Raw genomic sequence first — 18661 nt, forward strand, 5'->3', positions numbered from 1 at the left:
CTCTAGATTTAGCCACACAGTATAATTTTAGGGTGACAAGTTGAGCTGAGTTGGGTGGAGGTGGCGAGCAGAAATCAAAGTGGGTGGATGTCAGGAAGAGAAGGTGGCAGTGAAGGAGCACTGTGATAAGGAGGTTTTGTTATTCCTTAATGGAGCTATCTCAGTCCACCAGAGGGAAAGCCTTGAAAGGCACATGGCCTTAGATGGCTGTCACTCTTTTTTTTTTTTTTTTCTTTTTTTTGAGACGGAATCTCGCTCTGTCGCCCAGGCTGGAGTGCACTGCAAGCTCCGCCTCCCGGGTTTACGCCATTCTCCTGCCTCAGCCTCCTGAGCAGCTGGGACTACAGGCACCCGCCACCTCGCCCGGCTAGTTTTTTGTATTTTTTAGTAGAGACGGGGTTTCACCGTGTTAGCCAGGATGGTCTTGATCTCCTGACCTCGTGATCTGCCCGTCTCGGCCTCCCAAAGTGCTGGGATTACAGGCTTGAGCCACCGCGCCCGGCCGGCTGTCACTCTTGAATGCATAGGCTGTGCTAGCTAAACTTAGAGTTATTAAAGAATTGAGCCCGGTGTGGTGACTCGCTCCTGTAGTCACAGCTACTGGGGAGGCTGAGGCAGGAGGATTGCTTGAGCCCAGGAGGTCCAGGCTGCAGTGAGCTATGATGGTGCATTCCACTGCACTCCAGCCTGGGTGACACAGCAAGACCCCATCTCAAAAAAAAAAAAAGAAAAAGAAAAAAAAGAATTGAGGGAAGGCAAACAGCTCTTTGTCCTGATCATATGCTTGGCCAAATTCCTTGGACCGGGGTTTAGGGAAAGATGGGAGTGCGGTAAGAACTGGCTTCGAAGCAGGAGGGCTGCAAGTCCCATGATGCACCGGAGGAATCTGGCCTCGAGGCTGGCCAGCTCCAAAGGGCAAATGCTGTTACCCCCGCCCCGCCCCGCCCCGCCCCGCCCCGCCCCGCCCAAGGTGGCCTCTGCCGGCGCTCAAATAGGTGTGGCTGCGGGGAGGCCCCGCCCCCAGAACGCTTCTCCAATGGGAGCTGCCCTCGTGTCCATGGCAACGGCGGTGGCCACAGGCTTGCTTAAGGAAGCGCTGCCCCTGCTGCCGCCGCCACGGCCGCCGGGAGCTAGGAGTGAACCCCTGCGGGGGAGGAGGTTCCCCCTCGCGATCGTGGGGACAGCCAGTCCTGTGAAACGAGGAGGCGGTTCCGGACGCCCAGAAACGCCCAGGGAGAACTGGAGCCGGGGGAAGAGGGGACATGAGCGGCCAGCTGAGTGCAGCCCCAGGCCGCTAGGGGCGGACCCAGCAGTCCCTCAGCTCTCCTCGGAACCATGGGTGGGCAGTCTCCACTGTCACAACCCAAAGGGTCTTAGCCATCGGGTGCCTCTCCCTAATGTGTACACGTGCAGAAAATGAGTCCTGGGACAGGGAAAGGGCCAGCATAGGGGGCTTTTGGTCTTCAGCTGTATTTTATTTTATCTATTTATTTATTTAAAGACTCTTGCTCTGTCGCCCAGGCTGGAGTGCAGTGGTGTGATTTCGGCTCACTGCAACCTCCACCTGCCAAATTCAAGTGATTCTGTTGCCTCAGCCTCCCGAGTAGCTGGGATTACAGGCAACACACCACCACGCCCAGCTAATTTTTGTATTTTTAGGAGAGAAGGGGTTTCGCCATGTTGATCAGGCTGGTCTCCAACTCCTGACCTCAAGTGATCTACCGGCCTCAGCTTCCCAACGTGCTGGGATTACAGGTGTGACCTACTGCACCTGGCCTTCAGCTGTATTGTAGTGTAGTGTAGTGTAGTGTAGTGTAGTGTATTTTTTGAGATGGGGTCTCGCTCTGTTGCCCAGGCTGGAGTGCAGTGGTGCGATCTCAGCTCACTGCAACCTCTGCTTCCCGGGTTCAAGCTATTCTCCTGCCTCACCCTCCCGAGTAGCTGGGACTACAGGCACGTGCCACCACACCCAGCTAATTTTTTGCATTTTTAGTAGAGACGGGGTTTCACATTGCTAGCCAGGATGGTCTCCATCTCCTGACCTCGTGATCCACCCACCTCGGCCTACCAAAGTGCTGGGATTACAGGCGTGAGCCACCGTGCCTGGCCGATTCAGCTGTATTTTAAAGCGAAGGTCCCCCCAGCACTTCCAGCCATCCTCCTTCCCAATCAGGTACAAAAGAGCCATGGTCATGGCCCGTACCATCTGTGTCCAACTACTGAAGGCACCCCTGTGCATTGCATGATCCAGTGTGATCCTGGATGATTGGGGCTTGTCATCAGGGAATCCACATCTCACTGGTATCTTCCACTCCCATGCACCTCCACCTACCTGGACACATCCCATTCCTCAGTGAAACTGTTTTGTCCTGAAGGGGCAGCAACATTCCTTTAAAACAGCATGAAGGTCGTTCTGGTGGATTCCTTCAGGCCTTCTAGGGCCTGAGGGAGGTCTGATATACACTTCATTCCCACCTCCCAACCCCTCAGAATCTGAGAGAATGGAGCCGAGTACCTGTAGGACCAGCGAATCAGAGGAAGACTATGTTGAGGAAAAGGAATCTGAGAAATGTGTTAAAGAGGAAGCTACCATCCCCTCTAACTCTCCACAGCAGGCTCTCTTAAAAGCTGACTATAAGGCATTAAAAAATGGGGTTCCCTCACCCATTATAGCCACAAAAATTCCGAAGAAAGTCATAGCCCCAGTTGACACAGGCGACTTAGAAGCTGGGAGGAGGAAGAGAAGGCGGAAACGCAGGTAACTATTCCCTAGATCCCCTCAACTGCCCAGCTCCAGGGAGTCACCCATTGGCCTCCCTTCAACATTTGGGGGAGCTGGGATCTAAGATCTTCCCTTTAGCCTACAAAAGAGGACAGGAAATGCTGGAGCATCATTAACCCTTTGATACAACACAAACAAAATTCAGAACTATTTAGGCTGGTTCATTTTGGAATCCCAGCCTGTTTACATCGTCCTGGTCTTTCTTTTAAGCTGCTTCTAGAGAAAAGGAATTGTGTTGTTAATTTGTTGGATGTCTCTTCGTCTGGGTGCCTGTCCTTCCCTCCCACTCTGCCTGATTTATGCTATTCCTCCATTCTAGATCCCTGGCCATCAACCTGACCAACTGCAAGTATGAGAGTGGTAAGCACTCAGCCCGTCGCTCACACTATGGTGCATAACAGGGTGCCTACAGCTGCTGCTCTTCCTCTGGAATAGACCCCCGATCAGGCTTCCAGCCCCTGGGGCCTGGCAGGCTTGCCTATAACCTGTACTGAGCTTCCTAGGTGTCCTCTGCCTCAGACACTGGCAGCTGAGACATTGCTGTTCCAGGCAGTCTCAGTGTTAGGGAGGGTATCTTCACAGTAAACAAGAAAAAAAAAAAAAGTCCAAGAGCCACCACTCACCACTGCCCACCCTTCCCAGATTCTATTTATTTATTTTTGAGACAGAGTCTTGCTTTGTCATCCAGGCTGGAGTGCAGTATTGCAATCATAGCTTAATGCAGCTTTGAACTCCTGAGCTCAAAGCCATCTTCCTACCTGAGCTTCCCACTAGCTGGGCCTACAGGCCTGCACCACTATGCTCAGCTAATTCTTTTTATTTATTTATTTATTTATTTATTTATTTATTTATTTATTTATTTATTTATTTTTGAGACCAAGTTTCACTCTTGTTGCCCAGGCTGGAATGCTATGGTGTGATCTCGGCTCACTGCAACCTCCACCTCCCAGGTTCAAGTGATTTTCCTGCCTCAGCCTCCCAAGTAGCTGGGATTACAGGCATGTGCCACCACACCTGGCTAATTTTGTACTTTTAGGAGAGACGGGGTTTCTCCATGTTGGCCAGGATGGTCTCGAACTCCTGACCTCAGGTGATCCACCCATCTCGGCCTCCCAAAGTGCTGGGTTTACAGGCATGAGCCACCATGCCCAGCCTGCCCAGCTAATTCTTAAATGTTTTGTAGAGACAGAATCTTGCTATGTTGCCCAGGCTGGTCTTGAACTCCTGGGCTCAAGTGATCCTCCAACTTCAGCTTCTCAAAGACCTGGCATAACAGGCAGGAGCCACCATGCCAGACCCTTCCCAGATTTTACCAGTGATGAGACAAGCTTAAAAGTTTTTTCAAGGAAGATTTGAAGGGACTTCAACAATTAAGAAAAAAAGAAAATCTCCAGCTAGGTCCTTCCCCTAATATTCCCTCTGGCATCTTTATAAGGAGCCACCCAAGTGTGGAGTATGAAGTGCCAGTGTGGCCCCTACCTATAGGCGGTTCTCCAAGCCACAAACATCCCTAATTGAGGGATAAGACTGACAGAAGCAGCCGGGCACGGTGGCCTACTCCTGTAATCCCAACACTTTGGGATACCAAGGCAGGCGAATCTCCAGAGGTCAGGAGTTCAAGACCAGCCTGGCCAACATGGTGAAACCTCATCTCTACTAAAAATACAAAAATTTCCCAGGCGTGTTAGTGGGATCCTGTAGTCCCAGCTATTGGGGAGGCTGAAGCATGAGAATCGCTTGAACCTGGGAGGCGGAGGTTGCAGTGAGCAGAGACCGCGCCATTGCACTCCAGCCGGGGCAATGAGGGAGAAACTCTGTCTCAAAAAAACAAACAAACAAAACCAGGTTCTAGTTTTCTCTGCTAGGTATTTTGGAAGGGCCCTAACAGCCCCTAAGAACTTGAAATTGCCATGTGGTAACTAAAGTACGGGGCTGAGGCGAGAACTACCTCCCTCTTCAACCTGCCCTCAGGTCAGGTGTATACCCTACCTGACCCAGCTACACAGTTCCAGGGCTAGTTGCTGGTGTCTATGCTGGCACCACTGATCTCCCTGTCTCTGCAGTGCGTCGGGCAGCCCAAATGTGTGGCCTGAAGGAGGTGGGGGAGGATGAAGAGTGGACTCTGTACTGGACAGACTGCTCTGTCTCGCTGGAACGAGTCATGGACATGAAGAGGTTTCAGGTACCCATCTCCTGGCCCGAGAGCCTACAGGGGCTAGGGCCCCAGAATGACTTTTCCCACCTCCTTCCCCAGGCACCCAAGACTGCTACTCTTTGTGGCTGTCCCCTTGTGCAGACAGGAAAGAGCACCCCCAGGGTCTTCTTTTCCAGTGGAAAGATCTCCTCTTGGAGATCTTGGGTTTCTGGAATTACCGGAAGGAAGTGTCTGGTGGGCACATCCTATCTCATTATTTGTGCTTTGCTTGGTGGCATCTGTGTGTAGCTGGCCCTCTCCAGGGTGGGTGAGCTCATCTTAGGGAGAATACTGGGAGGCAGCTTCAGAGCTAACAGCAGAGCCAGCTGAATGATCCAGCCTTCTAAGCAACTTAGCTTAACATTCCACATCCATTAGGAGACTGCAGGGTCCAGCCTGGTGGCAAGAAATTCAGGAATGATCCACTGGGGTCCATAAGAATAGAACTGCCTTGTGATATTTTTATTTTTTATTTATTTATTTATTTATTTATTTATTTATTTATTTATTTATTTATTTTGAGACGGAGTCTCGCTGTGTCTCCCAGGCTGGAGTGCGGTGGCGTGATCTCGGCTCACTGCAAGCTCCGCCTCCCGGGTTCACGCCATTCTCCCGCCTCAGCCTCCCAAGTAGCTGAGACTACAGGCGCCTGCCACCACGCCCGGCTAGTTTTTTGTATTTTTAGTAGAGACGGGGTTTCACCATGTTAGCCAGGATAGTCTCGATCTCCTGACCTCGTGATCCACCTGCCTCGGCCTCCCAAAGTGCTGGGATTACAGGCTTGAGCCACCGCGCCCGGCCGTGATATTTTTATTATCCTCTAATTGGGTGTTTGTGGTGATCAGCAATAAAATAATTTAAAAGGGTCTGCAGGCTTATTCTTTGGGGAAGCCAGGCAGGAAGTTGAGGAAATTAAAACCTGTCCCACAACTAGTCTTGGGAGAGGTGCCCAAGAGAGAAAGCAAGTGCTAGAAGTTCTCAAGAAGCTCCAAAGGAGGTTGGGCGTGGTGGTTCACACCTGTAATCTCACCACTTTGGGAGGCCGAGGCGGGTGGATCACTTCAGGTCAGGAGTTCGCTTGAACCCAGAAAGTGGAGGTTGCAATGAGCAGAGATCATGCCACTACACTCCAGCCTGGGTGAGTGACAGAGTGAGACCCTGTTTTAAAAATAAAAAAACAAGGCCAGGCATGGTGGCTTATGCCTGTAATCCTAACACTTTGGGAGGCCGAGGCAGGCAGATCACGAGATCAGGAGTTCAAGACCAGCCTGACCAACATGGTAAAACCCCATCTCTACTAAAAATACAAAAATTAGCCAGGCATGGTGGCACACACTTGTAATCCCAGCTACTTAGGAGGCTGAGGCAGGAGGATCGCTTGAACCAGGGAGGAGGAGATTGCAGTGAGCCAAAATTGCATCATTGCACTCCAGCCTGGGCAACAGAGCGAGACTCCATCTCAAAAAAAAAAAAAAAAGTTCCGCCGGGCGCGGTGGCTCAAGCCTGTAATCCCAGCACTTTGGGAGGCCGAGGCGGGCGGATCACAAGGTCAGGAGATCGAGACCATCCTGGCTAACACGGTGAAACCCCGTCTCTACTAAAAATACAAAAAACTAGCCGGGTGGGGTGGCAGGCGCCTGTAGTCCCAGCTACGCGGGAGGCTGAGGCAGGAGAATGGCGTAAATCCAGGAGGCGGAGCTTGCAGTGAGCCGAGATCGCGCCACTGCACTCCAGCCTGGGGGACAGAGCAAGACTCCGTCTCAAAAAAAAAAAAAGTTCCAAAGGAGGGGCATTTGTAAAATGAGGATAGCAGGCTGGGTACAATGGCTCATGCCTAAAATCCCTTTGGGAAGCCAAAGCAGGCAGGTTGCTTGAACTCAGGACTTTGAGACCAGCAACAGGCAAAACCCAGTCTCTACCAAAAATACAAAAAGAATAAAAAAATTAGCCAGGCATGGTGGTGCATGACTTTAGTCCCAGCTATTTGGGAGTCTGAGGCATGAGGATCTCTTGAACCTGGGAGGCAGAGACTGCAGTGAGCTGAGATCACACCACTGCATTCCAGCTTGGGCGACAGAGGGAGACCCTGTCTCAGGGAAGGGGAAAAAAACCAAAACGGGATGAGGATAACAATAATTAGCAGCATTCATTGAGGACTTACTGTACAACAGACCCTGTGTTAAATGCTTTTATATTATTAGCCCATTAAATCCTCAAGAACAGCCCTGAGCAGCAGATATCCCTTGGTTAGGACATGGAGAGTGAGAAATACTAAGTTCATACAGTGAGTGCAGCCAGTGATTGGGAAAGCCGGTGAGAGAGCACTTAGTGTACTCTTTGTGATTGTCCCCCTGTGCAGACAGGAAAGACCACCCCCAGGGTATTCTTTTCCAATGGAAAGATTCTCCTCCTGGGTCTCTGGAATTACCTGAAGGAAGTGTCTGGTGGGCACATCCTATTTCATTATTTGTTCTTTGCTTGGTGGCATCCCGGATGCTGCCACCCACCCTGCAGGACAGAGCAGCCAGGTGTTTCTGGCAGGCACCAGGGCAATGCCACACCCTCTGTGGGTGCCATGGCACCACATTCCTTGGGGCTGGTTCTTAGTTTCCTTTTCTCTTTTGTGTCTTTTGGGAAATGCTTTTGTCTCATTGTCTGCTTTGTGCTATCATGCATTAGTTATTGTTAGAGGACTAGGCCTGGGGGTCTGAGGGATGTTAGAAGGTGGACTGTGGAAGCCACAGTCTTGGCTAGGTACATCCTTTCTCACTGCCCCTCATTTGCTGAGCTCAGTGTGGATGTGTGTGTTGGGTAGGAGTCACAGAAGGTTTTCTCACCTGCCTTAAGGAATCTTCCTATTTTTGCCCTTGGGGTCCTCGATGCAGTGCTTACCTCCACTGTGACTTCTCCCTTAACCTTCCCAATCCTCCTCCACTGCTTCCTGAGATGCCCAGGTGCTAGGAACTGCCACTTACTCTGGGGGCTCGTACTAACTGGCTGTGTTTCAGAAAATCAACCACTTCCCTGGCATGACAGAAATCTGCCGCAAAGATCTGCTGGCTCGGAACCTCAACCGCATGCACAAACTCTATCCCTCTGAATACAACATCTTCCCCCGCACCTGGTGCCTCCCCGCAGAGTGAGTGGGTCTGGCTTCCCATGCTGAGATACCAGGGGGAGGAAAAGGGTCGCTCTCAGAGTTCCCTCCAGGCTCTGGTCTTGTGAGCTAGGAATGTCTCAGAGGGATGGAAGTGGAACGAGAAAGTTTCAGCTTGTCAAAGAAAAGAGGGTCTGAGACTGAGTGTTCCAGGAAGAGCATGGACTAGATAGCAGGAAGAGCTCCATGGGGCCGTGGGAAAGCCATGATACACAGAAACCTTTTGACCAGGCCTTCTCTACACATAGCTATGGGGACTTCCAGTCCTATGGTCGTCAGCGAAAAGCCCGCACGTATATCTGCAAGCCAGACAGTGGCTGTCAGGGACGTGGCATCTTCATTACCCGAAATCCCCGGGAGATCAAGCCAGGAGAGCATATGATCTGCCAGCAATACATCTCCAAGGTGAAGGATGCCTCAGGACCATCAGCCTTCCCCAACACTAAGCATTGGGCTGCCTCGTCTCTCCCAAAAGCCAGGAAGGAAGCTGGTCTTAGGCTTCTACCCTTCCCACTAGCCCCATTTTCCTGGAAGCAGTATCCAGCCATGGTTCAGAACCAGCCTGCCTGGGGTTGAATCTCAGCTTTCCACTTCCCAGATATGTGACCTTGGGCAAGTTTCTTACCCTCTCTGTGCCTCTGTCTCTTTATTGATTGATTGAGACAGAGTCTCGCTGTGTTGCCCAGGCTGGAGTGCTGTGGCACGATCTCGGCTCACTGCAACCTCCACCTCCCAGGTTCAAGCAATTCTCTGCCTCAGCCTCCCGAGTAGCTGGGATTACAGGCACCCACCACCATGCCCAGCTAATTTTTGTATTTTTAGTAGACACGGGGTTTCACCATCTTGGCCAGGCTGGTCTTGAACTCCTCACCCCGTGATCCACCCTCCTCAGCCTCTCAAAGTGTTGGGATTATAGGCATGAGCCACCGCGCCTGGCCTCTCCTCATTTATTAATTGGGAGTAATAACAGTAACTACTTTACATGGTTATTGTGGAAATTTAATGAGCTGTGTATGTGAAGCACTTACAACAGCTCATAGTAGGCACTTCAAACGTGTTATTATTCCCTCATGGGTTTGCGTGCTACCAGCCCTTCCTCATTGATGGCTTCAAGTTTGATATGCGAATCTACGTCCTGATCACATCCTGTGACCCTCTCCGGATCTTCATGTATGAGGAGGGCCTGGCCCGTTTTGCCACCACGCCCTATGTGGAGCCCAGCCATAACAACCTGGTAAGGGGGCTGGGAAGCACTCTTCTTTTCCACTACCATGAGTGCTGAGGTTCTCTAGAGAAACATGGTAGAGAGGTTTGTCACTGTCACCAAAGAACAAGGAATGAAGTCAGCAAGAGCTGCAGTATCTAGCTGGGAGACAAGTGTTTGGTAGGTGGTAAATGAGAAAAGGTCAGCACCTGGAGGAGCCCAGCACACCCTCTGCCCCAGGATCGTCCAGAATAGCAGTCCTCTGGTGGAGAGAGACAGGAGACAAGAGATCCTTGGGAGGGGTGGGGAGTAAGAAGGCAATGAAGGGCTGGAGAGGACGGCCACATGCAGTCTGAGACCACAGGGCCACTCTCTCTCCACAGGACAATGTCTGCATGCACCTGACCAACTATGCTATCAACAAACACAATGAGAATTTTGTCCGGGATGGTGCTTTGGGCAGTAAGAGGTACTCGCTACTCTGTTTTCTCCTGCTTTCTCTGCCGCTTAGCCCCATAGTCCCAGTAGCCCATGAAACCGAGCTGGCTCTTGGGAGGCTAATTGCCCAGGGAAACTCAGCCTTTATAGACCCTGTCCTGTGCCTGCACTTTGGAGCTCTAAGTGCAGCCCCAAACCCCACCCTGGTAACTAGTCCCTGCTCCAAACTGCTAGCAGCCCTTCAAAGCCCAGGCATGCAATTAGGGTTAGTGTGAGGGAGCCTCCTGCCTACAGCCTGGCCCCAGTGGCCTAGAAACTGGCCTTCCTCTGAGCACTGGGCCTCGCAGGAAGCTGTCGACACTCAACATCTGGCTGCAAGAGCACAGCTACAACCCTGGAGAGCTGTGGGGGGACATCGAGGACATCATCATCAAAACCATCATCTCAGCCCATTCTGTTCTACGCCACAACTACCGAACCTGTTTTCCCCAGTATCTGAATGGAGGTACATGTGCCTGTTTTGAGATCCTTGGTTTTGACATCTTGCTGGACCACAAGTTGAAGCCCTGGCTGCTAGAGGTGAGGATTATCTCCTAGGCTTTGCAAAACCAAGGTCCAGAGGCCTCCTTGAATAGGACACCTGGGACAGGGGTATACTCCGGTGGTGGAACACAGAATGGGAGAGGTGAAAGCCCTGGGGTGGGTGGGAATCAGCAGAAGGCATAAGATCTCTACCCTTTTGACCTGCTGAGTCAAATCTTGGTGGTTTTTGGCCTCTACCATAGGAATGCAGGTTTGGGATCCCCAGTGCCCTAATGTAAGTTTTTAGGGACACACTATCTAGAGAGGCAGGCCAGCTGATTTGCTCTCACTGGTCTGTGAATTGGAGATCTCTAAGGCAGAGTTTTGTGGCCTTGGAAGCCAGAGCATCCAGCCTCCCTGGCTGAGGCCATGGGAGAGGAATATCTCAGACCCTCTAGTTATGCCTGCAAGAGGCCACCACCTGCTCAGGTGGTCGGGGAAAGGGGTGTATAATGACTCTTCCTGGCAGGTAAACCATTCTCCAAGCTTTACCACTGACTCAGGCCTTGATCAAGAGGTAAAGGATGCACTTCTCTGTGATGCTATAACCCTTGTCAACCTCCGGGGCTGTGACAAAAGGAAGGTGATGGAGGAGGATAAGCGGCGAATCAAGGAACGGCTTTTCCAGTGCTACCAACAGCCACGAGAATCGAGGTGTGCTAGGTGTCTGGCATGTGTTTCGTTCTTCATTATTCCTGAGACTAAAAGTCCTCCTTTAGATGGAGAATGTGGCCTGGGGCTGATTTGCTATCAAAAACAACTTTTTGCATAGATAATATGTTCATATTTGCATTAAAAAAATCACAGGGCCAGGCTTGGTGGCGCATATCTGTAATCTCAGCATTTTGGGAGGCCGAGGCAGGAGGATTGCTTGAGCCCTGGAGTTCAAGACCAGACTGGGCAACATGTGAGACTCTGTACCTAAAACACAAAAAAGAAACAAAATAATAATAATTTTAAAATAATTTAAAAATAAAAAAATTAGCTGGGCATGGTGGCGTGCCTATATTCCCAGCTACTCAGGAGTCTGAGGTGGGAGAATTACTTGAGCCCAGGAGGTCAAGACTGCAGTGAGCCGTGTTTGCACCACTGCACTCCAGCCTGGGTGACACAGTGAGACCTGGTCTCAAAAAAAAAAAAAAAAAAATCATGTATCATAGATATGTTCAAAATTTTAAAAATACAGGGGATAGTCTTTCTCCACCCCTTCTCCTCCAGGTACTCAGTTTTACTCTCTGGAGCCAATCAACATTCCTACTATCATGTGTATATAGTAAGCATTTAATGTATATGTATTTATACAAAATATTTTTCTCCCTGCCTACCCAGACAGAGGCATAACTTTCACACTGTCTGCACCCCGGTTAGCAATGTATTTTAGAACCATTCTCATGTTAGCACATAAGGAGCTTTCTGTGGTTTGATTAGCTGGTTTGTTTTTCTAACAAAGCTCCTAGAAACCAGTTCCTGAGAAACTTTGTAACAAAGAAACACAGAAAACAGTTTAGTCATTCAATAATAGAGAATCATTTACATCTGTGTTGGTTACCCATTGTTGTTTTCTTTGTAAAATGAGTTACAAACATGGTAACTGGTTACCAATACTAAAATTGTAATTTGTTAATGATACATACAAATGAATTTGAGTAGATGTATGTTACCACTATGATCACATTGCTGTTCCCACTTGCATTCCAATATGCAGGGGGCAGTGTGTGTTTGACTCCCCATGAGAGCCACAGGGCCTGGGACACCGTAAGCACTCAGATGTCTGCGTGATGAATGGGAGTGAAGTAGAACTGTAAATATACTGGCTATTCCCGCAAGACTGGACTGTGTACCTGAGGGTCATGAAATGTGTCTTTCAATAAGGAAAAATGGTTGAACAGTGCTGGACTAAATAAACAAAATACAATCGTACACTAGAGTACTAGGCAGCCATTTAAAAATATTGTTGTGGCCAGGTGTGGTGGCTCATGCCTGTAATCCCAGCACTTTGGGAAGCCGAGGTGGGTGGATCACTTGAGCTCACGAGTTTGAGACCAGCCTGGGCAACATGCAAAACCCTGTCTCTACAAAACATACAAAAATTAGCCAGACATGGTGGTGCACGCCTGTGGTCCCAGCTGCTCAGGAGGCTGAGGTGAGAGGATGGCTTGAGCCTGGGAGGCCGAGGTTATAGTGAACTGAGACTGCATCACTGCACTCCAGCCTGGGCGACAGAGTGAGACCTTGTTTCAAAAAATTAAATTAAAAAATAAAATAAAAATATTGTTGTATTATTTCATTTTCATTTAAAGAAAGCAAGCAAGCGGTCAGGCGCAGTGACTCACGCCTGTAATCTCAGCCCTTTGGGAGGCCAAGGCGGGCAAATCAGGAGGTCAAGAGATCGAGACCATCCTGGCCAAAATGGTGAAACCCCGTCTCTACTAAAAATACAAAAATTAGCTGGGCATGGTGGTGTATGCCTGTAGTACCAGCTACTCGGGAGGCTGAGGCAGAAGAATTGCTTGAACCCAGGAAGCGGAGGTTGCAGTGAGCTGAGACTGTGCCACTGCACTCCAGCCTGGACAACAGAGCAAGACTCTGTCTCAAAAAAAAAAGGAAGGACGGATGGACGGACGGACGATGCACAAGCTAGTGAGTGGCAGAGCCAGGATTCAAAGTCAGGAGGTCCTGCCTTAGATCCATGCTCATAATCAACAGGCTAATTGCATAGTAAGATTATGGGAGACTTTATCTTCTTTCTGCTCTTCTAAATGTTCTGTAATAAACATATATTACTTTTTTCTTTTTCTTTTCTTTTTTTTTTTTTGAGACTAGTCTCACTCTGTCATCTAGGCTGGAGTGCAGTGCCGCGATCTTGGCTCACTGCAACTTCTACCTCCTGGGTTCAAAAAATTTTCCTGCCTCAGCCTCCCAAGTAACTGGGACTACAGGCACACACCACCATGCCCAGATAATTTTTGTATTTTTAGTAGAAACAGGGTTTCACTATGTTGACCAGGCTGGTCTCAAATTCCCAACTTCAAGTGATCCACCTGCCTTGGCCTCCCAAAGTGCTGGAATTACAGGTGTGAGCCACCATGCCTGGCCACTTTTTTTTTTTTTTCCCCCAAATGGAAAACTTATATCAAAACATATGTTACTTTTACAATCAGAAACCTAAAAGACTATGATAATGGAGTGCTAGCTTACTAGTAGACCCCTCTCCACTTAAGATGAAAATCAGGCCAAGTACAGTGGCTGACGCCTATAATCCCAGCACTTTGGGAGGCCAAGGTGGGTGGATCACTTGATGTCCAGCCTTGCCAACATGGTGAAACCCTGTCTCTACTAAAAATACAAAAATTGGGCCGGGCGCGGTGGCTCAAGCCTGTAATCCCAGCACTTTGGGAGGCCGAGATGGGCGGATCACGAGGTCAGGAGATCGAGACCATCCTGGCTAACACAGTGAAACCCCGTCTCTACTAAAAATACAAAAAACTTAGCCGGGCGAGGTGGCAGGCGCCTGTAGTCCCAGCTACTCGGGAGGCTGAGGCAGGAGAATGGCGTAAACCCGGGAGGCGGAGCTTGCAGTGAGCTGAGATCCGGCCACTGCACTCCAGCCTGGGTGACAGAGCGAGACTCCGTCTCAAAAAAAAAAAAAATACAAAAATTGGCCAGGCATGGTGGTGCATGCCTGTAATCCCAGCTACTTGGGAGGCTGAGGCAGGAGAACTGCTTAAACCTAGGAGGCAGAGGTTGCAGTGAGAGGAGATCGTGCCAGTGTACTCCAGCCTGGGCAACAGTGCAAGAACCTGTCTCAAAAAAGAAAAGCAAAGCAGGCCAGGTGCGGTGGCTCAAGCCTGTAATCCCAGCACTTTGGGAGGCCGAGACAGGCGGATCATGAGGTCAGGAGATCGAGACCATCCTGGCTAACACGGTGAAACCCCGTCTCTACTAAACAATACAAAAAACTAGCCGGGCGTGGTGGCGGGCGCCTGTAGTCCCAGCTACTCGGGAGGCTGAGGCAGGAGAATGGCGTGAACCCGGGAGGCGGAGCTTGCAGTGAGCTGAGATCCGGCCACTGCACTCCAGCCTGGGCGGCAGAGCGAGACTCCGTCTCAAAAAAAAAAAAAAAAAAGAAAAGAAAAGCAAATCAGATTTCTGGACGTCAAGACTATTTTCTTTTTTTTTTTTCTTTTTTTTTTTTGTGAGACGGAGTCTCGCTCTGTCACCCAGGCTGGAGTGCAGTGGCGTGATCTCGGCTCACTGCAAGCTCCACCTCCTGGGTTCACGCCATTCTCCTGCCTCAGCCTCCCGAGTAGCTGGGACCACAGGCACCCACCACCACGCCCAGCTAATTTTTTGTATTTTTAGTGGAGACGGGGTTTCATCATGTTAGCCAGGATAGTTTTGATCTCCTGACCTCGTGATCCGCCCGTCTCGGACTCCCAAAGTGCTGGGATTACAGGCGTGAGCCACTGCGCCCGGCCCAAGCCTATTTTCATGGCTACCCACATTTGGGGCTTGCCAAAGATGGGCTTGGCAGCTTTCCCTACTTGGGCACGGGCCCGGGAGGTCAAGAACCCAGCAGGAGGGGCTCCAAACCTTAGTCAGTCTTCCTTTCCCTACTGAACATTCCTACAGCTCTCCTCTGACTCACTTGAGCTTGCTTTCCACAGGAAAGAAAAAACTGAGTCATCCCATGTGGCAATGCTGGACCAGGAACGATATGAGGATTCTCACCTGGGAAAATACCGGCGGATCTACCCTGGGCCTGACACAGAGAAGTATGCCCGCTTCTTCAAGCACAATGGCTCCCTCTTCCAGGAGACTGCTGCTTCCAAGGCCAGAGAGGAGTGTGCCAGGTACTTTGACCGACATTCTCTTCTGCACACCTAGGTGGGGCAAGTCCTGAAGCTGCATTGCTTCCCAGCAGGGGAAGAGGAAGTCAGACACTTGAGCAGAGGAATGGAGCTATAAATCCTATCAGACTCTTAGTGACTCTTTTCAGTTTAGTAGGTTTCCTGTCTTCCCCCGTCATTGCTCTCCCATCAGTCCTAAGAACAGATTATAATTTCCTACTCTTTCCCCATCCCCATTTTTCCTCACCCCTCTTCTCCCCAACACCATTTCTCTAGTGTCTGAAGCTGCTGTGTCTTGTCAGGCAGCAACTGGAGGAGATCCGCCTTAAGCAGGAACAGCAGGAGACCTTGGGCAGTAAGAGGCAAAAGGCCAAGGACCAGAACCAGGGTGAATCAGCTGGGGAGAAAAGCCAACCCAGGGCAGGGCTCCGGAGCCATTCCACTCGCTTGGCTTACAGGAACCACAGCTGGGAGAAAGAGGTGCCAGGGGTTTTGTGGCTCTTATCTTTCTGCGGGAAAATGGGTTGGGACAACTAGAGAGGGGAATGAATCTCTGCTGTCCTCTCCCCCCATGCACAAGAGAGAGAGGAGTTCCTAATCAGTAAATTGAATCTGATCCTTTGGAAGATGAAGTGAGAGAATGGACAGCAAAAGGAACTGTCCTGGGTCAGGGAAGGGATGAGGGTAGAGTGGGCAGGAGGCCTGCAGCCATCCTGGGCGATGGTTTGGGACTCATCCTTGGAAATCCTGCATTTATCTCTCATGTACCTTGTAGCTGCTGCCAGGACAGCTGGACACCATGAGGCCTCAACAAATTGTGGAAGAGGAGGAGCTGGAGCGGATGAAGGCCCTGCTACAAAGGGAGACTCTCATCCGAAGCTTGGGTATTGTAGAGCAGCTCACCCGTCTGCAGCACCCTGGCCCCCAGGGCCAGAAAAAACTTCATGAGAGTCGGGTGAGGGTCCCTGTGAAGCCTCCCAGAGGAAAAGGGAACAAGGGCTGTCGTCCCAACACATGGTGGTGGTCTCAACAAAGGAGGCTTGTGTGATGGTATCTGTCAGTGGAGCCTGGGAAAGCAGAGTGCACTAGCTGGACCTTGGGAGAGGGTCTGTTGATTCCTTTTACGTCTGTTCCCAAGCTCCTTTGTTTTAGATATGACATCCAGCAAAGTGCAGCTCCAAACTTTCTCATTTACAGGAAACCTGCTCTCTATATTCCTGTCCCCAAATAACCCCACACTCATGACTGACAAATAACAAGGCCACCACCCTCAGTGGCTTCTGTATAATTTTCTCCCTAGCACTGTCAGTGCCCTGGCTCTAATGGGAGATAAGTAAACAGATTTGGGCCAACAAAAGAGCTGCTGCTTTCACTATTCCCTGGGCTAGTAGCAAACCTGTTGGGTTTACTGTTTTTGTTGAACCTCAAAGGAGTATCTGGTTAAATAGTGGCCATGGCCTAGATTTTTTTTCAGTTACCTCCTTCGTCCAACGCTCCATCCAAACTCACATAAAAATGTGGTAAGGGACTGCTCTTCTCCTCTAGCCTAGATTTCGTTAGGACAGGCTAGGCAGTCAAAAACTGAAACCTGGGAGTCTGGTTCTATTTGTGCTCCTAAGAGGGGCTGCCACAGAGCAGGGCCCTCTTCATTTGCTGCATCCGGTTCTGCCCCATAAATCGATCCCCAGGATCTTAGGGGCACTGCCAAGCATGAATGCTGCAATCCCACATGTTCCCCGGTGCCATCTGCAGCCCAAGAACTTCACCTGGACAGGAGAGCCGGCAGCCATCAACTCCTGTTCATTGTCAGTGAAGAAGGCTGGGAGGCGCTATTTTTCCAGTGCCAGAATCAGGCTGACTAGCCGTAAGTATGCAAAACTATCTTTGGTCATTTTGACCTGTGTAAATCCCACTAGCAAGTATAGAGCTTGGATGCCCCCAAAATATAAGGCACTTCCACCGGTGTAAGAATGGGGAAGTTAGGGTACCCATTTATTTACTCCTTTCTTTTTTGTTTTCTTTTCTTTTGTTTTTTTTTTCTGAGACAAGGTCACGCTCTGTCACCCAGGCTGAAGTACAATGGCTTGATCTCACCTCACTGCAACCTCCACTGACAGGCTCAAGTAATTCTCCTGCCTCAGCCTCCCGAGTAGCCGGGACTGCAGGCACACACCACCATGCCTGACTTTTATATTTTTTGTTTTCGCCATTTAGCCCAGGCTGGTCTTGAACTCCTGAGCTCAGGTGATCCACCAGACTCAGCCTCCCAAAGTGCTAGGATTACAGGTGTGAGCCACCACACCAGGACTATTTAATCCTTTCTGTACACTAGACCCTGGTGATAGAAATGGCAGAAATACAGTCCTAGCACTCAACAGAGGTAATAGGAACATGGACAAGAAGACATACCATACCAATTACAATACAGTGTGGGAAAGACAGTGGATTGGGAAGCATGGGATGCCCTTCCTCTGTGTTGGTAATTGGGCCACAGCTGGGAAAGAGGTGAGCCAATCTCTTCTGTGAGTACCAACTCAGGGACATCCATGTTTCCACTGCAGAAGGACAAGCCAGCAGAAGGCTAGAAGCCATAAACCGAGTCCTGGCAGGATCAGTGCCACCCACTTTAACCCCAAAGCAGGGCTATCTTCTGCAACCGGAAAGAGTGGCATCTGACTCATGGACTGAATGCACCTTGCCCTCCATGGTAAACTCTGAACACAGAACAGCCAAGGTTTCCCTCTGCCCTGCCTCTGCACCCGTGCTACAGCGTTCCAGAGCACTCCTCAACATCAATCAGTTCAGGTAAAAGCAGGAGGGAAGCACTCTACCTCTCCTGGAGAACCTCCCCAGGTTTCCAAAGGGTTTCCAAAGGGCATTCAATCTTTGCTAAATGAAAGACTGCCACCAAGTTCCTCTTTGAAAAGCCCTGCCCAGGAACCCCATTTGTAAAAGGCAAAATACAAAGACACCAAGAATTCCTCAATAACCTAAGATTAACTGGGGATCAGTAAAGACTAGAAGATGAAGAGGCGCCAAGGCCAGCCATGTACTCATTTCTGCTTATCAAGCCTTAGCCTGGGTTTATCGCTAGGTGATGGGTCTGAACCCTAGGTGCGGCCCGGGGCTGGAGGTCATCCAGGAGACAAAGAGCCCCTTTCCCAGAGGAGCCGAGTGCCCAAGGCACTGGGCTGTCGCCGTCAGAAGACTGCCGAGCGGAAGCCCTGCCCACCAAGGTGGCGGAGACAGGCAGGCCTGGGGAGCCGCTGGGGCGGAGGGACGGCTCTTGGAAACTGAATCCGTACTTTAATTAAAATTTATGCAGTTTTCCAGGAGCGTCCTGTACCTCATTTCGGCCCTCACGTTTCAGCCAAGCCCTCTCCACAGCTACAGCCAGAAAGGGTGGGCCACTGAGCAGCGTGAGACCAGATCTCACGGCCACCAAATGAAGAGG

General features: G+C 50.3%; 1 protein-coding gene across 5 annotated transcripts; it reads left to right on the forward strand.

The window, feature by feature from the left end:
• Positions 1-1087: 1087 nt before the first annotated feature.
• TTLL13 (tubulin tyrosine ligase like 13) lies at positions 1088-18537 on the forward strand. Of its 5 annotated transcripts, XM_045397419.3 has the most exons (15): positions 1088-2758; positions 3102-3142; positions 4846-4964; positions 7985-8115; positions 8382-8538; positions 9224-9367; positions 9721-9806; positions 10123-10354; positions 10827-11011; positions 15025-15210; positions 15510-15687; positions 15983-16162; positions 16960-17071; positions 17769-18012; positions 18322-18537. In XM_045397419.3, exons 1-15 carry the CDS (start codon positions 2502-2504, stop codon positions 18515-18517), a joined length of 2448 nt encoding a protein of 815 aa, XP_045253354.2. In that variant the 5' UTR covers positions 1088-2501; the 3' UTR covers positions 18518-18537. The 5 variants fall into 5 exon arrangements, 4 of the variants coding, with proteins under 4 accessions (XP_045253354.2, XP_045253355.2, XP_045253356.2 ...); XM_045397420.3 differs by lacking the exon at positions 18322-18537 and having other exon boundaries at positions 17769-18148; XM_045397421.3 differs by lacking the exon at positions 18322-18537 and having other exon boundaries at positions 15983-16091.
• Positions 18538-18661: the final 124 nt, after the last annotated feature.

Source organism: Macaca fascicularis, chromosome 7 (assembly GCF_037993035.2).
Source record: "Macaca fascicularis isolate 582-1 chromosome 7, T2T-MFA8v1.1".
Lineage (NCBI taxonomy): Eukaryota > Metazoa > Chordata > Mammalia > Primates > Cercopithecidae > Macaca > Macaca fascicularis.